The sequence below is a fragment of the Corvus hawaiiensis genome, chromosome 2 (genome assembly GCF_020740725.1).
Source record: "Corvus hawaiiensis isolate bCorHaw1 chromosome 2, bCorHaw1.pri.cur, whole genome shotgun sequence".
In the NCBI taxonomy this organism is placed as follows: Eukaryota; Metazoa; Chordata; class Aves; order Passeriformes; family Corvidae; genus Corvus; species Corvus hawaiiensis.
This window is the reverse complement of record NC_063214.1, coordinates 112,853,823-112,868,082: the sequence shown is the minus strand read 5'-3', so window position 1 is coordinate 112,868,082 and position 14,260 is coordinate 112,853,823. Positions and strand designations below refer to the sequence as shown.

At 43.5% G+C, this 14,260-nt stretch overlaps 1 protein-coding gene across 12 annotated transcripts in view; it reads left to right on the top strand.

The window, feature by feature from the left end:
- DMD (dystrophin) overlaps positions 1 to 14,260 on the top strand; it is a 1,090,817-nt gene that overhangs the window by 692,170 nt on the left and 384,387 nt on the right. For all 12 annotated transcript variants that reach the window (XM_048288642.1, XM_048288670.1, XM_048288700.1 and 9 more), the window contains one exon: positions 5,945 to 6,092. In XM_048288642.1, coding sequence (XP_048144599.1) covers positions 5,945 to 6,092 — 148 coding nt within the window. The remainder of the gene's footprint in view (positions 1 to 5,944; positions 6,093 to 14,260) is intronic.

Below are 14,260 nucleotides of genomic sequence, written 5' to 3'. Positions count from 1 at the left end.
CATAAGGGGAAGCTCATAAATGAGACTCTTGATAGACTTGTAACTGTAGTGCTGGTTGGTATTTTTATTTTTTTCACCTTTGCTAAAAATTTCTTGTGTGATTTTTGAAAACAGATGCCCAGGAAATAGATTCCTTCAATGTTTCAGAAGTAATCCATTTAGGGTTTTTTATTCATCACGATCTGACATTTGTTAAAATTGGGTTCAGTTGAATGGAAGAGAATTTTTCATTATTTTAGCTGCAAATACATTTACACTTTTAATGAGTTTGAACCTGTAGACTGCCTGTTCAGATCTCTACCCAAGCGAGTTTGAAGTAATTATGGAAAGAATGACAGAACAAAGGCTGTTTACCAGAATACTTCCAAGTACTTTCCTGAATACAAATACAAGTTTTCTATTCTAAATAAAAATTAATTGTTATAAAGTAAACACACTTTTTAATATTTTTCATACAATATCTTTACTAAGGTATTCTTTTTCTTCCATAACAGACTAGCTGCAAGTGATTGCTTTCCTTTACTTGAACACTCACTATATTGAAGGCTGTGATTAGCTTCATATTGCAATTTAAAAACTGGTTTAGGATGAAGAGATTTTACGACAGTTATGTCAATAAATATATATTTTCTTTCCAGCACATAATTAGCTACATATTGAATTTTTCTGAATTTTTTTTTTTTTTTACTATTCATATTTCTTATAATGAATCACTAGAAAAGAATTACTGGCATAAATCTGTATTGTGTTTACAAGTAGTTTAGCTAAACTTCTTACTGTTTATTATTTACATCTAAATACATTTTCTAAAGTTTGTGTGCTATTTCAATTTTACTTATTTGAATTTCCTTACGCTAATGAAGCATATTTGCCCATTCTGTAGAGAAAGAATGAAAATTAATTTTTTTTCAGTAAATATTTTCTCTAAATTTTTGTTACTATTTTGGTGGCCTCTTATATTCTCAGTAGCAGCTACTAAACACATTAATTCCTAATCTTAGAAATACAATAAATACTGAATCGACAGCTGAATGTTAAAATGTTAAAAGGCACCAAAATATTATTGGACTTACAGATGGGAATATGAGTCACAAGTGCAGATCTGTCCTACTTCTATGATTGTATATTTTATTTCTATAGTTGACACCTCTCAAATAAATCCAACATCACTCGTGTGCAGTTACAAACTCTTAAACATCTGATGTGTTTCACTAACTGTTTACAGGTTGCTATGGTGTTGCTATGACATTGTTGACTATGGAGAAAATACTTGAGCTGCAATATACATTTCACATGGCTTCTTGATACTGCGCGTGAAAATACAGGTTTACTGATACAGGCCATGAATGTTTATGTAATAGTTAACAAATATATCTAAGGATAGTTTGAAAAAAAAATAAAAATCTTTCCAGGGTCTTTTGTGGACTGCCATAAGAATATGTTATTGATTCAGTTTAATAATGGTAGGAAAATTAATCCCTAATCTAGCAATTATCATATATTCAAAATGTAATTAGGAAAAATAATTCATTTACTCCTTAGTATTAAAAACTAAATATTGATACACTGTCTTCTGAAAGTATAATATATATAAGATTCCTCTAAAAAGATGTGCATTCAGAATAGTTGACCAAGGGATCCTATTAATTTAGAAATACAAAGAGAAATCTGCTATGTTTTACTATGGAAAATACTGAGTAATGTGCCTAAGAATAGCAGTTGTATAGAAGACGAAAAGTTACATATGAAATTCTGTGCTTCTCTGCTATAGTTTGAGAATTTTCCATCAATCAAAATGGGTTATATTTCAGGGTTAATGAAATAAAATTTTTGCCAACAGAGAAGGGGCTTAAAAGCTTTTTGGGAACTTGGGTTGGTTTATAAGGATAAGGCAGTTGCATCTAACAGCATGAACACCTGTGCTGGAGATGGATCTGCTTGACTCCATAGGGCCAGCTGCTGGAATTATATCCTATTCCTTGGTCACCTGCTCCTCCAGCAAATTGTACTCCTAACTGCTTTCTCTTGCTCTCTCTATGTCTGAGTCAACTGGTGGCTCATGTTCCTTAGTCCAGCTAGTTTACGCTTGGATTTGAAAGCCCTAAATAACAACTGTTGATTTTTCATTGCCACCATGAATTTAAACACCTAGAAATTACATGTGTCTGTTGTTCCAAAAGTAATTATGGTGATAGAAGTCAGTTTGTTCAAAAGGTGTAATCAGTCATTGAGTTAAAAGTTTTAATTCGATTTAGCGGTTCAGCTAACTCACAGCATTTTGTTTCAGTGTCTTGCATAATAAGACACTTGTCTTGCAGGGTGTTATTTATAATAGAAATAATGTTCTAGCAGGTCAAGAAGAGATGGTAAATTTTAAAGTGCACCTGCACGTGCTGTTAATTGCAACGAAACTTTTAATTCCTTTACTGCATGTTCTTCCTGACTAGAATAAAAAGTTAGATCAATGGAATACCTTTTTTTTCTCTGAAACCCTTCTGTACACACACACACACACACATATATATAATATGTATATATGTGTATATATATATATATATGTCTGTATATGTATAAAATGTCTCTGAAAGAATTCCTGGAAAGTCTGAGGTTAAAAACATCCCTATCCCACTGATCAACATTTAAATTAGTCATCAAAGTGAAAAAACCTTTCCTTCATGACTAGGAAAACTTTTAATGTTTTAAGAGTTGCAGCTCAATTCATAAGGGTGATAAAACTGACAGTGTACTTAAGATGAAAAAGGAATCTTGCCAATTGCTATCTCTTCTAGGAGACGAGAAATCTTTGATTTCTCATTCAAAATACTATGCAGCTTGATAATTTTGCTCTCGGGTGTATTGAGTTGAATGCTATGCCTTCTCTGTGCCAGAATTAACGTATTTAAACTTGGATCTTTCTCAGGTTTATCCTCAGGGTACCATCACATAATGCCTACACTGAGGTATGCACTTGAAAAATGAGTCGAAGTGAGAGGAAACTAAAAACATGGAAGCTGTTGCAGAGAGCTTGGGTTCTGGGGTAGCTGGTCAGGTTGAGAGACAGAGGTTTTATTATGTGGTTTATGGTGTAACACTGTATGACTGAGTCCCAGATTTCCATAACTGGAGCATGGAGGGATACTGTCTCAGAAAGATTTGAAGTTGTGCTTCTGCATCAGGATTACAGGAAGTTAGCTTTTCTTCATTTTTATAGTTGCAGCGCTATGGATCTCAGCATAGATTAACATCTGCCTCATTTTCACAGAAATGAATGTTTTGATTAGCTGGTTTTAGATGGCCTATTTTGGCATGAGAAGAGCATATGACCTCTCAAGTCATGAACATGAACACTTTTCAGTGAAAAACAGTGTAATAAATGTGATACTGTAAAGTTGGTTCTTTTTTGCATGACCAGAACAACCAAAATGGGTAAATCTGTGTGTATCAGGAAGGTCCAGAATTTCTGTCTGCATAACAGTACTCCATAAAATATTCAGAGTTGTAATAAATGGATATATTAGTACAAGAAATATTCCTATATCTAGGAACATCAGGACTTTTTTGTTGATATTGGACGCGTTTCCAGAAATCCTGGGCAAATGGCAGATCCTGGAAACAGTCATGCAGGATTTTATTATAAAAGCTAAGACAAAACCAAGAAAGTAGGACTGTTAATTCTTTTTCTATTTCTGGTGTTCATTTTTTCATATATTTGTTTGTATAAATGTGTGTATGTGTGTATACATGGGTATAATAGTATTTTATATATGCGTAAATAGTTTTGGAGGATTTTATTGTTTTCACAGTAAATATAATCGTTTCCTCTAAAGAAAAATTTGGCACCAGTGGCTTATGTTTGTTTAATCTGTAAGCAAATACTGCAGAGCAACTTGTTTCTGAGCTTAAAAATAAAAAAAAAAAGAACAGTATTGGGCTCATATGTCTAGTAAATATTAAGATATACTGTTTTAAGAACAAAACTGAATAAATCTGCTGATTTAGAAACCATTTTAGATCTAAAACAGGAACTTGATCTAGAACAGTATTGAGATCCTGTTCAGAGCAGCACAAATTTGCCAAACATTTCAGTTCATATATAAATTAAAACCAGCGTTTTTGTGCTCTAAGTGTAGTTATGAATATTGATTTTTATGTGTTGAAAATACATTTTCCCTTTGGTAAAGGAGGCTGAGAGGAGATCTTTTTACTCTCTACAACTCCCTGAAAGAAGCTTGTAGTGAGGGGAGGGTTGGTCCCTTCCCCCCAGAAACAAAGGACAGGACAACAGAGAATGACATCAAGTTGGGCCAAGGGAGGTTTAGGTTGAATATTGTTACAACCCACTCCTGAAGGTGGAGTAACTGAGGTTCTTGTTAGTAATAGATCCTTTGGGGGAGATTAGAGTGAAACAACACGGAATGACCAGTTTTCTGTATGTGTATGGTGGTTTTATTGTAGAACAGTTTGATGCCAGTGGGAATGAGGTTTGTAACCATTTTGGTTAGTATCTATAGAAATGAAACAATATAAAAGTATAAAGATATCACTTAAGAAAACGTATAAGGAAAAGAAATAAAAAGAAAGGATAAGAGTAGATGGTGGAGAGGAAAGAAAGAAATGCCCATCAGTGGATCAGGTGGCAAGACTTGATTGTTGCAATTTCAATGTCCATTGGTTAAAGTGATGGTCTCAGTCTTGATCCACGGGGGGTGAGGGAAGCCTCCATAACATAAAGTTCAATGGGTTCAGTATATTCAGGTCCAGGTGGGAATACTCAGGTGCCTTCCCTGGGGAGGGGGCAGTTAAATACTCTCTGCTGCAACACTGTGGATCACGCTCAGTCCTCTGGTGGAAGGCTCCACAAATGAGTCTGAGGGTATTTTGGGTATTTTTGATGGTTTATCACACCTTCTAAAACATGACAGCTGCCTGTCATACCAGTGTAGTTGGGCCAGTTATGTCCCATCAGAAGGGATGAATATCTTCAGGCCTTGTGTGAGTGTGAATGTCCCGATACTACATGAGCCAGTTGTGTACGGAAGGAAATTTGCATGAAAAAAACATTATCCCACCTTGCAGGATCTGCTTTTTATTGTTTACTTTTGATAAATATTTAATCTTTCATCTTTCCATGCAGGTAATACTCAGTGTGTGAATAAGTTTGGTGGATAGATTATAAGTATTTTATACAAAACATAATTTTTCTCCTTTAGAAGGGCCCACTCGAAATGTTAATCCCAAGGTTTCGCATTCTTCCAGTGCTCTTTCCTGCTACTCTTGAAATTTTTTGCCTGCATCTCTTGATAACTTCGGAAGTTTTTGCACAAAAGTTCACATCTCAGTATATTTATTTAGTCATAGCGAAAATTAGCTGATGAGTTGTAGATGGAGACAAATGGAGACTAGACATCTAAAGTTAGGTGTCATGAATCCCATCTTATTCCCTCTTACCAACTGCGAACCTTACCTACTTTTTGTGAATCTCAACACAAACTATGTGGCACAGTTACTGAAATATCTTTTTTGCTTAATATGTCCAAATGAGTCTGTGTCACTTTTTACCGGTTCAGTTTGGTAACACTTGATGCTAGAACTCTTAGTTGTCAACATTGAGTTTCCCTGCTGTTAGTTCAAACAGAATTCTGGTCTGAATAATTAACTGCTTTATTTCTTGTGTGCTTGTTGGCTACCTGCCATATGTAATTTGGAAGCTGAATTTAGTGGTGCTGTAAATTACATCTTGAGCTTTTCTTTTAAAATACATTTAATGCCATGTTAAAAGGGTGTTGGTGTTTGATTCATTTTGATATGAAAAAGTCTGTGGCCCACTTATAAAAATAATTAGTATAGATTCTAAGAATTAGTTATCTTTCATCTTTCAGTATGGATAAGCACTTCAATATTAAAATAAATTTATACAAACATTAATTTAACATTTTTATTACAGGATAGAGGAAGAAAAGAATATTTTATCAGAATTTCAAGAGGATTTGAACAAGCTGATTTTATGGTTAGAGGAAGCAGACGGCATTATTCGTATTCCCCTAGAACAAGGGAATGAAGACCAGTTGAGAGACTGCCTGAGCAAAGTAAAGGTATTGTAAGCTCTGTTCTTAATGTTTGCTTACTTTATCAATTCTACATTGTAGAAAATTAAAACTATTTTCCAAAATGGTTTCTGGCATCAAACACAGCATTGATATAACTTTTTTAGATAAATCAAAGCAGGGAATTTCAAAACCCAGGTACAAATATATACTGATCATGCTAAAACCAGAAAAGTAATGGAAAATGTACTAAAAGAAAAGTATCCTGAAACTAGGAAATTAATTGTTATCTTTTTCATCCTCATTTCTTAATTTATAACGTGACTAGTTTATAGGTATAGAGTTTCTCTATAGGTGTCTTGTTAACATTTTATAACTTCTCACTTATTAAATGGTATTCAGTATTTCACGAGAGTATCCAGAGCTGCATGCATAATTATAAATGCCAACTCATTAAAATATCACTGCAACATTTTCTAGACTAAACATCTAGGTGACTTATTTTAAGAATACTTAAAAAAAAACCCCCAGAAGAATATAAAATATTTGTTTTCAAAGGCTGAAATATTTTCATGAATATGTTAGATTTTGATACTGCTAATAAATATATTCAACAGAAGTTTCTCTGTTTAGTTTTTTGAAGTGTGTTCAGTAGAATGACTATTTTTAATGACTTGTACAATAATAAATTATATTGGAAAACAGATATTACTTATTGAATATATGCCTAAAAGTTTTCCTTTCCTGCCTTGAGGATAAAGGCCTCGTTATCCTTTATGTAAATCCATGTGGAACAAATTCAGCAAGTAATGAATAGAGCATTAAAGAATCTGAAGAAAACTTGTCAGTTTGTTCTATCCCTCTCACAACAAAATATGAAAAAAAGAAAAACCCTAAAGGATTATTTAGTAAAGGTCTATCTTCAAGTTTCTTTTTAAATGAAAATAGGATAAATATAGTTTGAGGAAATGGAGACTCAACCATGTGGTGAGTTTGTCCCTCTGTTTAGCATAAGATTCCATTGAGTTGTTCAGGGAATTTGTGAGGCTCTGTTGTTAAGGATATCAGATCCAAGGCAGAGAAATACTTTTAAGAAGTGTTAGATGCATCTTACAATTCGCAAAAATGATTAAGGGTTTAAAGACTGTCTCGGTTTTGAAAGACAGGTGTCTGCTAAGGAAGGCAGAGGCCCCCCTTGAAGTGGCAGATATAACCCCTTTTCCCTCCAAGTTATTATATTTTGAAATCAAGAGCCTTTAGGCGAAGATGTGGGAAATAGGAATAACAGTTCTTTACTATATATATATATTTATATAACCAGTCAAACAAAACAACAACAACTATGGCAGTAACAGCAATCACAAACCCAGTGCCAGCCTTCTCGGCTGTCAGGCCCTTTCCCCTCGGGTGCAGTTCCGCTCGCAGCCGGCAGGGGCGCTGGCGGCTCCCGGTGAGCAGGGCAGGTGCGATGGTTCCCCCGCGGCTGCAGGGGGCGCTCCGGGGTGAGCTCAGGAAACCCGCGGCTCTGGTGCCCTGGGATCCCGGGAAGGGATGGAACAAAGGCTTCACAAACCCCTGGGCAGCCGATCCCGGGCTCTCAGGAACAGCAGGCTGGAACGGCAGGGACGAACGCAAATCCCGGGTGGCAGACGAGATGTATCCAGATGGGAGAACCCCACGGAGGCCCAGGCAGGCAGGGCGAGCAGGGCTACAGCGTAGCGAAAGCTCGAAGCAGCAGCGGGGCAGGGCAGCCACAGCTCGGTCTCCAGCAGGGCAGGGAAAGCGGCTTTTGGGGTCCTGGCGTTGCTTCCAGCAGGAAGAAAAAAACGGCCAAAAAGAAAGAAGCAGCAGCTCCTTTCTCTGCAGCTTCTCTCTCCGGACGCTCAGAGCGAACTGACCCCACACCCAGGTGTAGACAAAGGAGTAGCCAGGCCCGCCCCACTCCCCTTTTTGTCTTTCTTAAGTACAGCTATTTGTCCCCTAGCAACATGCATATGGGAGAAAATTCCTTTAACAGGAAAACCTAAGACTAAACTAAAACCCCAACATTATCCACCCCGAATTTTTTTCCCATACTAACATGTTACATGAAACTTAACTTTTTTTTAACCATATAAATCTATGCATTACCTAAATTATATACAAATATACATGCTGATACTGATACAAGTACAGAGCCATGGGTAGTTCACCCTAAAACAAGGTCCCCTTGAGGTAAGCATCGGGTCTCTCCATCCTTTTGCATCACCCACCAGGTGCAACCTGGTCCCTGAGCAAAAACAACCCCACGGATGGGTTTGTCTTTGCTCAAGGCAGACTTTACCCAAACAGTTTTTCCAAGCATACCTCTCATGTGCACCACTGGAACCTTATCCCCATCTGTTGTTTGTAGGGGTTCGGATTGGGCAGGGCCTGCTCGGCTGGTGGAACCTCGAGTGTTAACTAACCAGGTGGCTCTTGCTAAATGCATCTCCCAGTTTTTGAAAGTCCCCCCACCCAGTGCCTTCAAGGTGGTTTTAAGCAGTCCATTACACCGCTCAACCTTCCCAGCTGCTGGTGCATGGTAAGGGATGTGGTACACCCACTCAATGCCATGTTCTCTAGCCCAGGTGTTTATAAGGCTGTTCTTGAAATGAGTCCCATTGTCAGACTCGATTCTCTCAGGGGTGCCATGCCTCCAAAGGACTTGCTTTTCCAGGCCCAGGATGGTGTTCCGGGCAGTAGCGTGAGGCACAGGGTAGGTCTCCAGCCATCCAGTGGTGGCTTCTACCATTGTGAGCACATAGCGCTTGCCTTGGCGGGTTTGAGGCAGTGTGATGTAATCAATCTGCCAGGCCTCCCCATACTTGTATTTGGACCATCGCCCGCCATACCACAGAGGCTTCACCCGCTTGGCCTGCTTGATCGCAGCGCATGTCTCACAGTCATGGATAACCTGGGAGATACTGTCCATGGTTAGATCCACCCCTCGGTCTCGTGCCCACTTATAGGTGGCATCTCTGCCCTGATGACCTGAGGCATCATGGGCCCATCGAGCTAGGAACAGTTCTCCTTTATGTTGCCAATCCAAGTCTATCTGGGACACCTCTATTTTCGCAGCCTGATCTACCTGTTTGTTGTTACGATGTTCTTCATTAGCCCGGCTCTTGGGGATGTGAGCATCTACATGACGGACCTTCACAGATAGCTTCTCTACCCGAGTGGCAATGTCTTTCCACTCTTCAGCAGCCCAGATTGGTTTTCCTCTGCGCTGCCAGTTTGCCTTATTCCACCTTTCCAGCCAACCCCACAGAGCATTGGCTACCATCCATGAATCAGTGTAGAGGTAGAGCTTTGGCCACTTCTCTCTTTCAGCTATGTCCAGAGCTAATTGGACAGCTTTGAGCTCAGCAAATTGGCTTGATCCACCTTCTCCTTCAGTGGCCTGTGCAACTTGTCGTGTGGGGCTCCATACAGCGGCTTTCCATTTCCAGCTAGCGCCTATAATTCGGCAGGAACCATCAGTGAAGAGGGCGTATTGTCTTTCACTCTCTGGTAGCTCGTTATATGGTGGGGCTTCTTCGGCATGTGTCACCTGCTCCTCTTCTTCTTCAGAAGATAACCCAAAAGTCTCACCTTCCGGCCAGTTTGTAATTATTTCCAAGATCCCAGGGCGACTTGGGTTTCCAATTCGGGCGCGCTGCGTGATGAGGGCAATCCATTTGCTCCAAGTAGCGTCGGTGGCGTGATGCGTGGAGGGAACCTTTCCTCTGAACATCCACCCCAGCACCGGTAGTCGGGGTGCCAGGAGGAGTTGTGCCTCAGTGCCGATTACTTCTGAGGCAGCCTGGACTCCTTCATAAGCTGCCAGGATTTCCTTCTCGGTGAGAGTGTAGTTGGCTTCAGACCCTCTGTAGCTTCGGCTCCAGAATCCCAGTGGTCGGCCCCGAGTCTCACCAGGCACCTTCTGCCAGAGGCTCCAGGACAGACCATTGTTCCCGGCTGCAGAGTAGAGCACGTTCTTCACCTCTGGTCCTGTCCTGACTGGGCCAAGGGCTACGGCATGAGCAATTTCCTGTTTGATCTGGGCGAAGGCCTGCTGCTGTTCAGGGCCCCAGTGGAAATCATTCTTCTTGCGGGTAACCAGGTAGAGAGGACTCACGATCTGGCTGTACTCGGGAATGTGCATCCTCCAGAAACCTATAGCGCCTAGGAAAGCTTGTGTTTCCTTCTTGTTGGTCGGTGGAGACATTGCTGTGATCTTATTGATGACCTCAGTGGGAATCTGACGTCGTCCATCTTGCCACTTTACTCCCAGGAACTGGATCTCTCGGGCAGGTCCCTTGACCTTGCTCTTCTTGATGGCAAAACCAGCTTGCAGGAGAATTTGAATTATTCTCTCTCCTTTCTCAAACACTTCGGTTGCGGTGTTCCCCCACACAATGATGTCATCAATGTACTGCAGATGTTCTGGAGCCTCACTCTTTTCTAGTGCAGTCTGGATCAGTCCATGACAGATGGTGGGACTGTGCTTCCACCCCTGGGGCAGTCGGTTCCAGGTGTACTGCACGCCCCTCCAGGTGAAGGCAAACTGAGGCCTGCACTCTGCTGCCAGAGGAATGGAGAAGAATGCATTGGCAATGTCAATAGTGGCGTACCACTTTGCTGCTTTGGACTCCAGCTCGTACTGGAGCTCCAACATGTCTGGCACGGCAGCGCTCAGCGGTGGAGTCACTTCATTCAGGGCACGATAGTCCACAGTCAATCTCCATTCCCCGTCAGACTTGCGCACAGGCCAGATGGGGCTGTTGAAGGGTGAGTGGGTCTTGCTGACCACCCCTTGACTCTCCAGCTCGCGGATCATCTTGTGGATGGGGATCACAGCATCTCGATTTGTCCGATACTGCCGGCGGTGCACTGTCGAGGTGGCAATTGGCACTCGTTGCTCTTCCACTTTCAGGAGCCCAACTGCAGAAGGATTCTCAGATAGTCCAGGCAGGGTGTTCAATTGCCTAATGCCCTCTGCCTCCACAGCAGCAATCCCAAATGCCCACCTGAGTCCTTTTGGGTCTTTGTAGTAGCCATTCCGGAGGAAGTCTATGCCCAGAATACACGGGGCCTCTGGGCCGGTCACAATCGGATGCTTTTGCCACTCCTTCCCAGTCAGGCTCACCTCAGCTTCCAAAAGGGTCAACTGCTGTGATCCCCCGGTCACCCCAGCGATGGATACAGGTTCTGCCCCCACATGTCCCGATGGCATTAAAGTACACTGTGCCCCAGTATCAACCAATGCATCATATTTTTGTGGCTCTGATGTGCCAGGCCATCGGATCCACACCGTCCAGAAAACTCGGTTCTCCCGTGCCTCTTCCTGGCTAGAGGCAGGGCCCCTCTAGCCCTGGTTATCATTCTTTCCCTGGGCGTACATGCTCGAGGTACCTTCAAGGGGATCCGACATATCATCCTCCCTTCTGTAATGCCTGGCAGCTCGGTCACGGGAGGCTGAGGCTACCTTCACCTTAGCGGAACCCCCTCGGTTAGTGCCTCCCTCCTTGAGTTCACACACCCGCGCTGCCAGGGCAGAGGTGGGTTTCCCATCCCACCTTCTCATGTCTTCCCCATGCTCACACAGGAAAAACCACAGCTCAGCTCGTGGGGTGTACCCTCTCTCTCTAGCAGGGGGACGACGGGCTCTGACTTGGGGGCCTGTGACTCGCACTGGTGCCACACTGACCCTCCTCATCTCCTCCCTCATCTCCTCCCTCATCTCCTTCATCTCCTCTTTGAGGTCCTGGACCACAGCAGAGACATGAGCTTTCAGCGGGCCATTGATCATGCTGTCATAATGCCTGAGCCTGTTGGCAACAGAGCCCACTGTTTCTCGGGTATTGTCAGCATCAATCGTTGCAATGAAGGTGGTGTATTGCGATGGCCCTAGCCTTGCCAGGTTCCACATCATCTGTCCTGTGCACCTGACCTTATCGGGGTCATTATCATGCTGTCCATCCTTCCCAAAGAGTACCTCTAATATTGCCACCTCTCTTAGCTGTTGGATCCCTTGCTCAAGTGTCTTCCACTGCATTCTATGATGATACTCCTGCATTCTTTCTTTGTGAATGAACCTTTCTCTCACACTCATTAAGAGCCGCTCCCAAAGAGAGAGAGGCCATGGCTCCCTCACAAATATCTGGTCCACACCTGGGTCCTGGGTCAACGATCCCAGATACCTTGCCTCACCACTATCCAGTTGCACACTTGTGCCCATAAGGTCCCAAACCCGAAGCAGCCAGGTGGTATAAGGCTCACGCCCCCTTCGCACAATGTCGTTTCGCATAGCACGGAGACTGTCGTGCGACAGGGACTCAGTGATGACTTCTGGCTCTGGCTCTCCTGCTGGTTGTGAGGGCCCTGGTTGCCCATCATCATTAACTGGTCGTACTGATTTGGTCTTATACTTCCTCCTTTGCACAGGGGCGACTGCTGCTGGCTGTGGTTGTCCTTGTGGTTCAGCTGAAGCCTGGACGGTTGTAACATCCGTGGGTTCCACTGCTGCACCATCGGACTCACCCTCTTTGGGGCAGGGAGAGGGTTTTTCACTAGCTGAGGAGGTGTATTCCCTTAGCAATTGGCATATCTCCTGGCGCACCTGGCCCATCTCCTGGCACATCTCCTGGCGCACCTGACCCATCTCCTGGCATATCCCCTGGCGCACCTGACCCATCTCTTGGCACATCTCCTGCATCCCTTTTGCCAGTACCCCCACCCAGTTTGGGTAGTCCATTTCTGAGGTGGACTGTTGGGCAGTATCAGTCTGTGGGGCGGGATCTCTAGTGTCTGGGGCTGTGGCAGGCTCTGGCTCTGGGGTAGGATCTCTAGTGTCTGGGGCCGTGTCAGGCTCTGGGGCAGGATCAGGCTCTGGGGTAGGAACTCTACTCTCTGGGGCCATGTCAGGTTCTGGGGCAGGATCTCTAGTCTCTGGGGCTGGTGTCCGGGTAGATATCCAAGCCAATCTCAACTTATCCTTGAATGCTAAATAGAGTAGGCCTATCAGCAGCAGATGGTTAGTATTCAGAGGGAATTTAAACCCTTCGAAAATTGATGGGGTGGGCCCAAAGAACTGGTTGAGGGGTTGGGAGAAAACTTCCCCTGGTGTCATTTCCTCACAGAAGGTACTATTGTTAACATAACCCCAAAAACATGTGCTCAGTGTGTGATAGCTGTTTATCCATGTGCCCACATTCCGGAGGAAGTTAAAAACCCATGAATTCCTCACCTTCTCGACCCATAACGCAAGCTGGATAACAGCAATGGTAGCCTTAGTCAGAGGACCCATATTCAAGTAAGGAGCTGCAAAGGGGAAGAATATAGCCACGGCTACATGCCACCCAAACCAGGGTAAACTAGACCACATAGTGCTGCCTAACAAGGTTCCAATATCCAGCTCACAAAATAAAGTTATCCAGGAACTGTTATTCCTTTTTCACCTCTATCTCTTAATGCCCTCAGGCCCCACGTTGGGCGCCAAGATCTGTCTCGGTTTTGAAAGACAGGTGTCTGCTAAGGAAGGCAGAGGCCCCCCTTGAAGTGGCAGATATAACCCCTTTTCCCTCCAAGTTATTATATTTTGAAATCAAGAGCCTTTAGGCGAAGATGTGGGAAATAGGAATAACAGTTCTTTACTATATATATATATGTATATAACCAGTCAAACAAAACAACAACAACTATGGCAGTAACAGCAATCACAAACCCAGTGCCAGCCTTCTCGGCTGTCAGGCTATTTCCCCTCGGGTGCAGTTCCGCTCGCAGCCGGCAGGGGCGCTGGCGGCTCCCGGTGAGCAGGGCAGGTGCGATGGTTCCCCCGCGGCTGCAGGGGGCGCTCCGGAGCGAGCTCGGGAAACACGCGGCTCTGGTGCCCTGGGATCCCGGGAAGGGATGGAACAAAGGCTTCACAAACCGCTGGGCAGCCGATCCCGGGCTCTCAGGAACAGCAGGCTGGAATGGCAGGGACGAACGCAAATCCCGGGTGGCAGACGAGATGTATCCAGATGGGAGAACCCCACGGAGGCCCAGGCAGGCAGGGCGAGCAGGGCTACAGCGTAGCGAAAGCTCGAAGCAGCAGCGGGGCAGGGCAGCCACAGCTCGGTCTCCAGCAGGGCAGGGAAAGCGGCTTTTGGGGTCCCGGCGTTGCTTCCAGCAGGAAGAAAAAAACGGCCAAAAAGAAAGAAGCAGCAGCT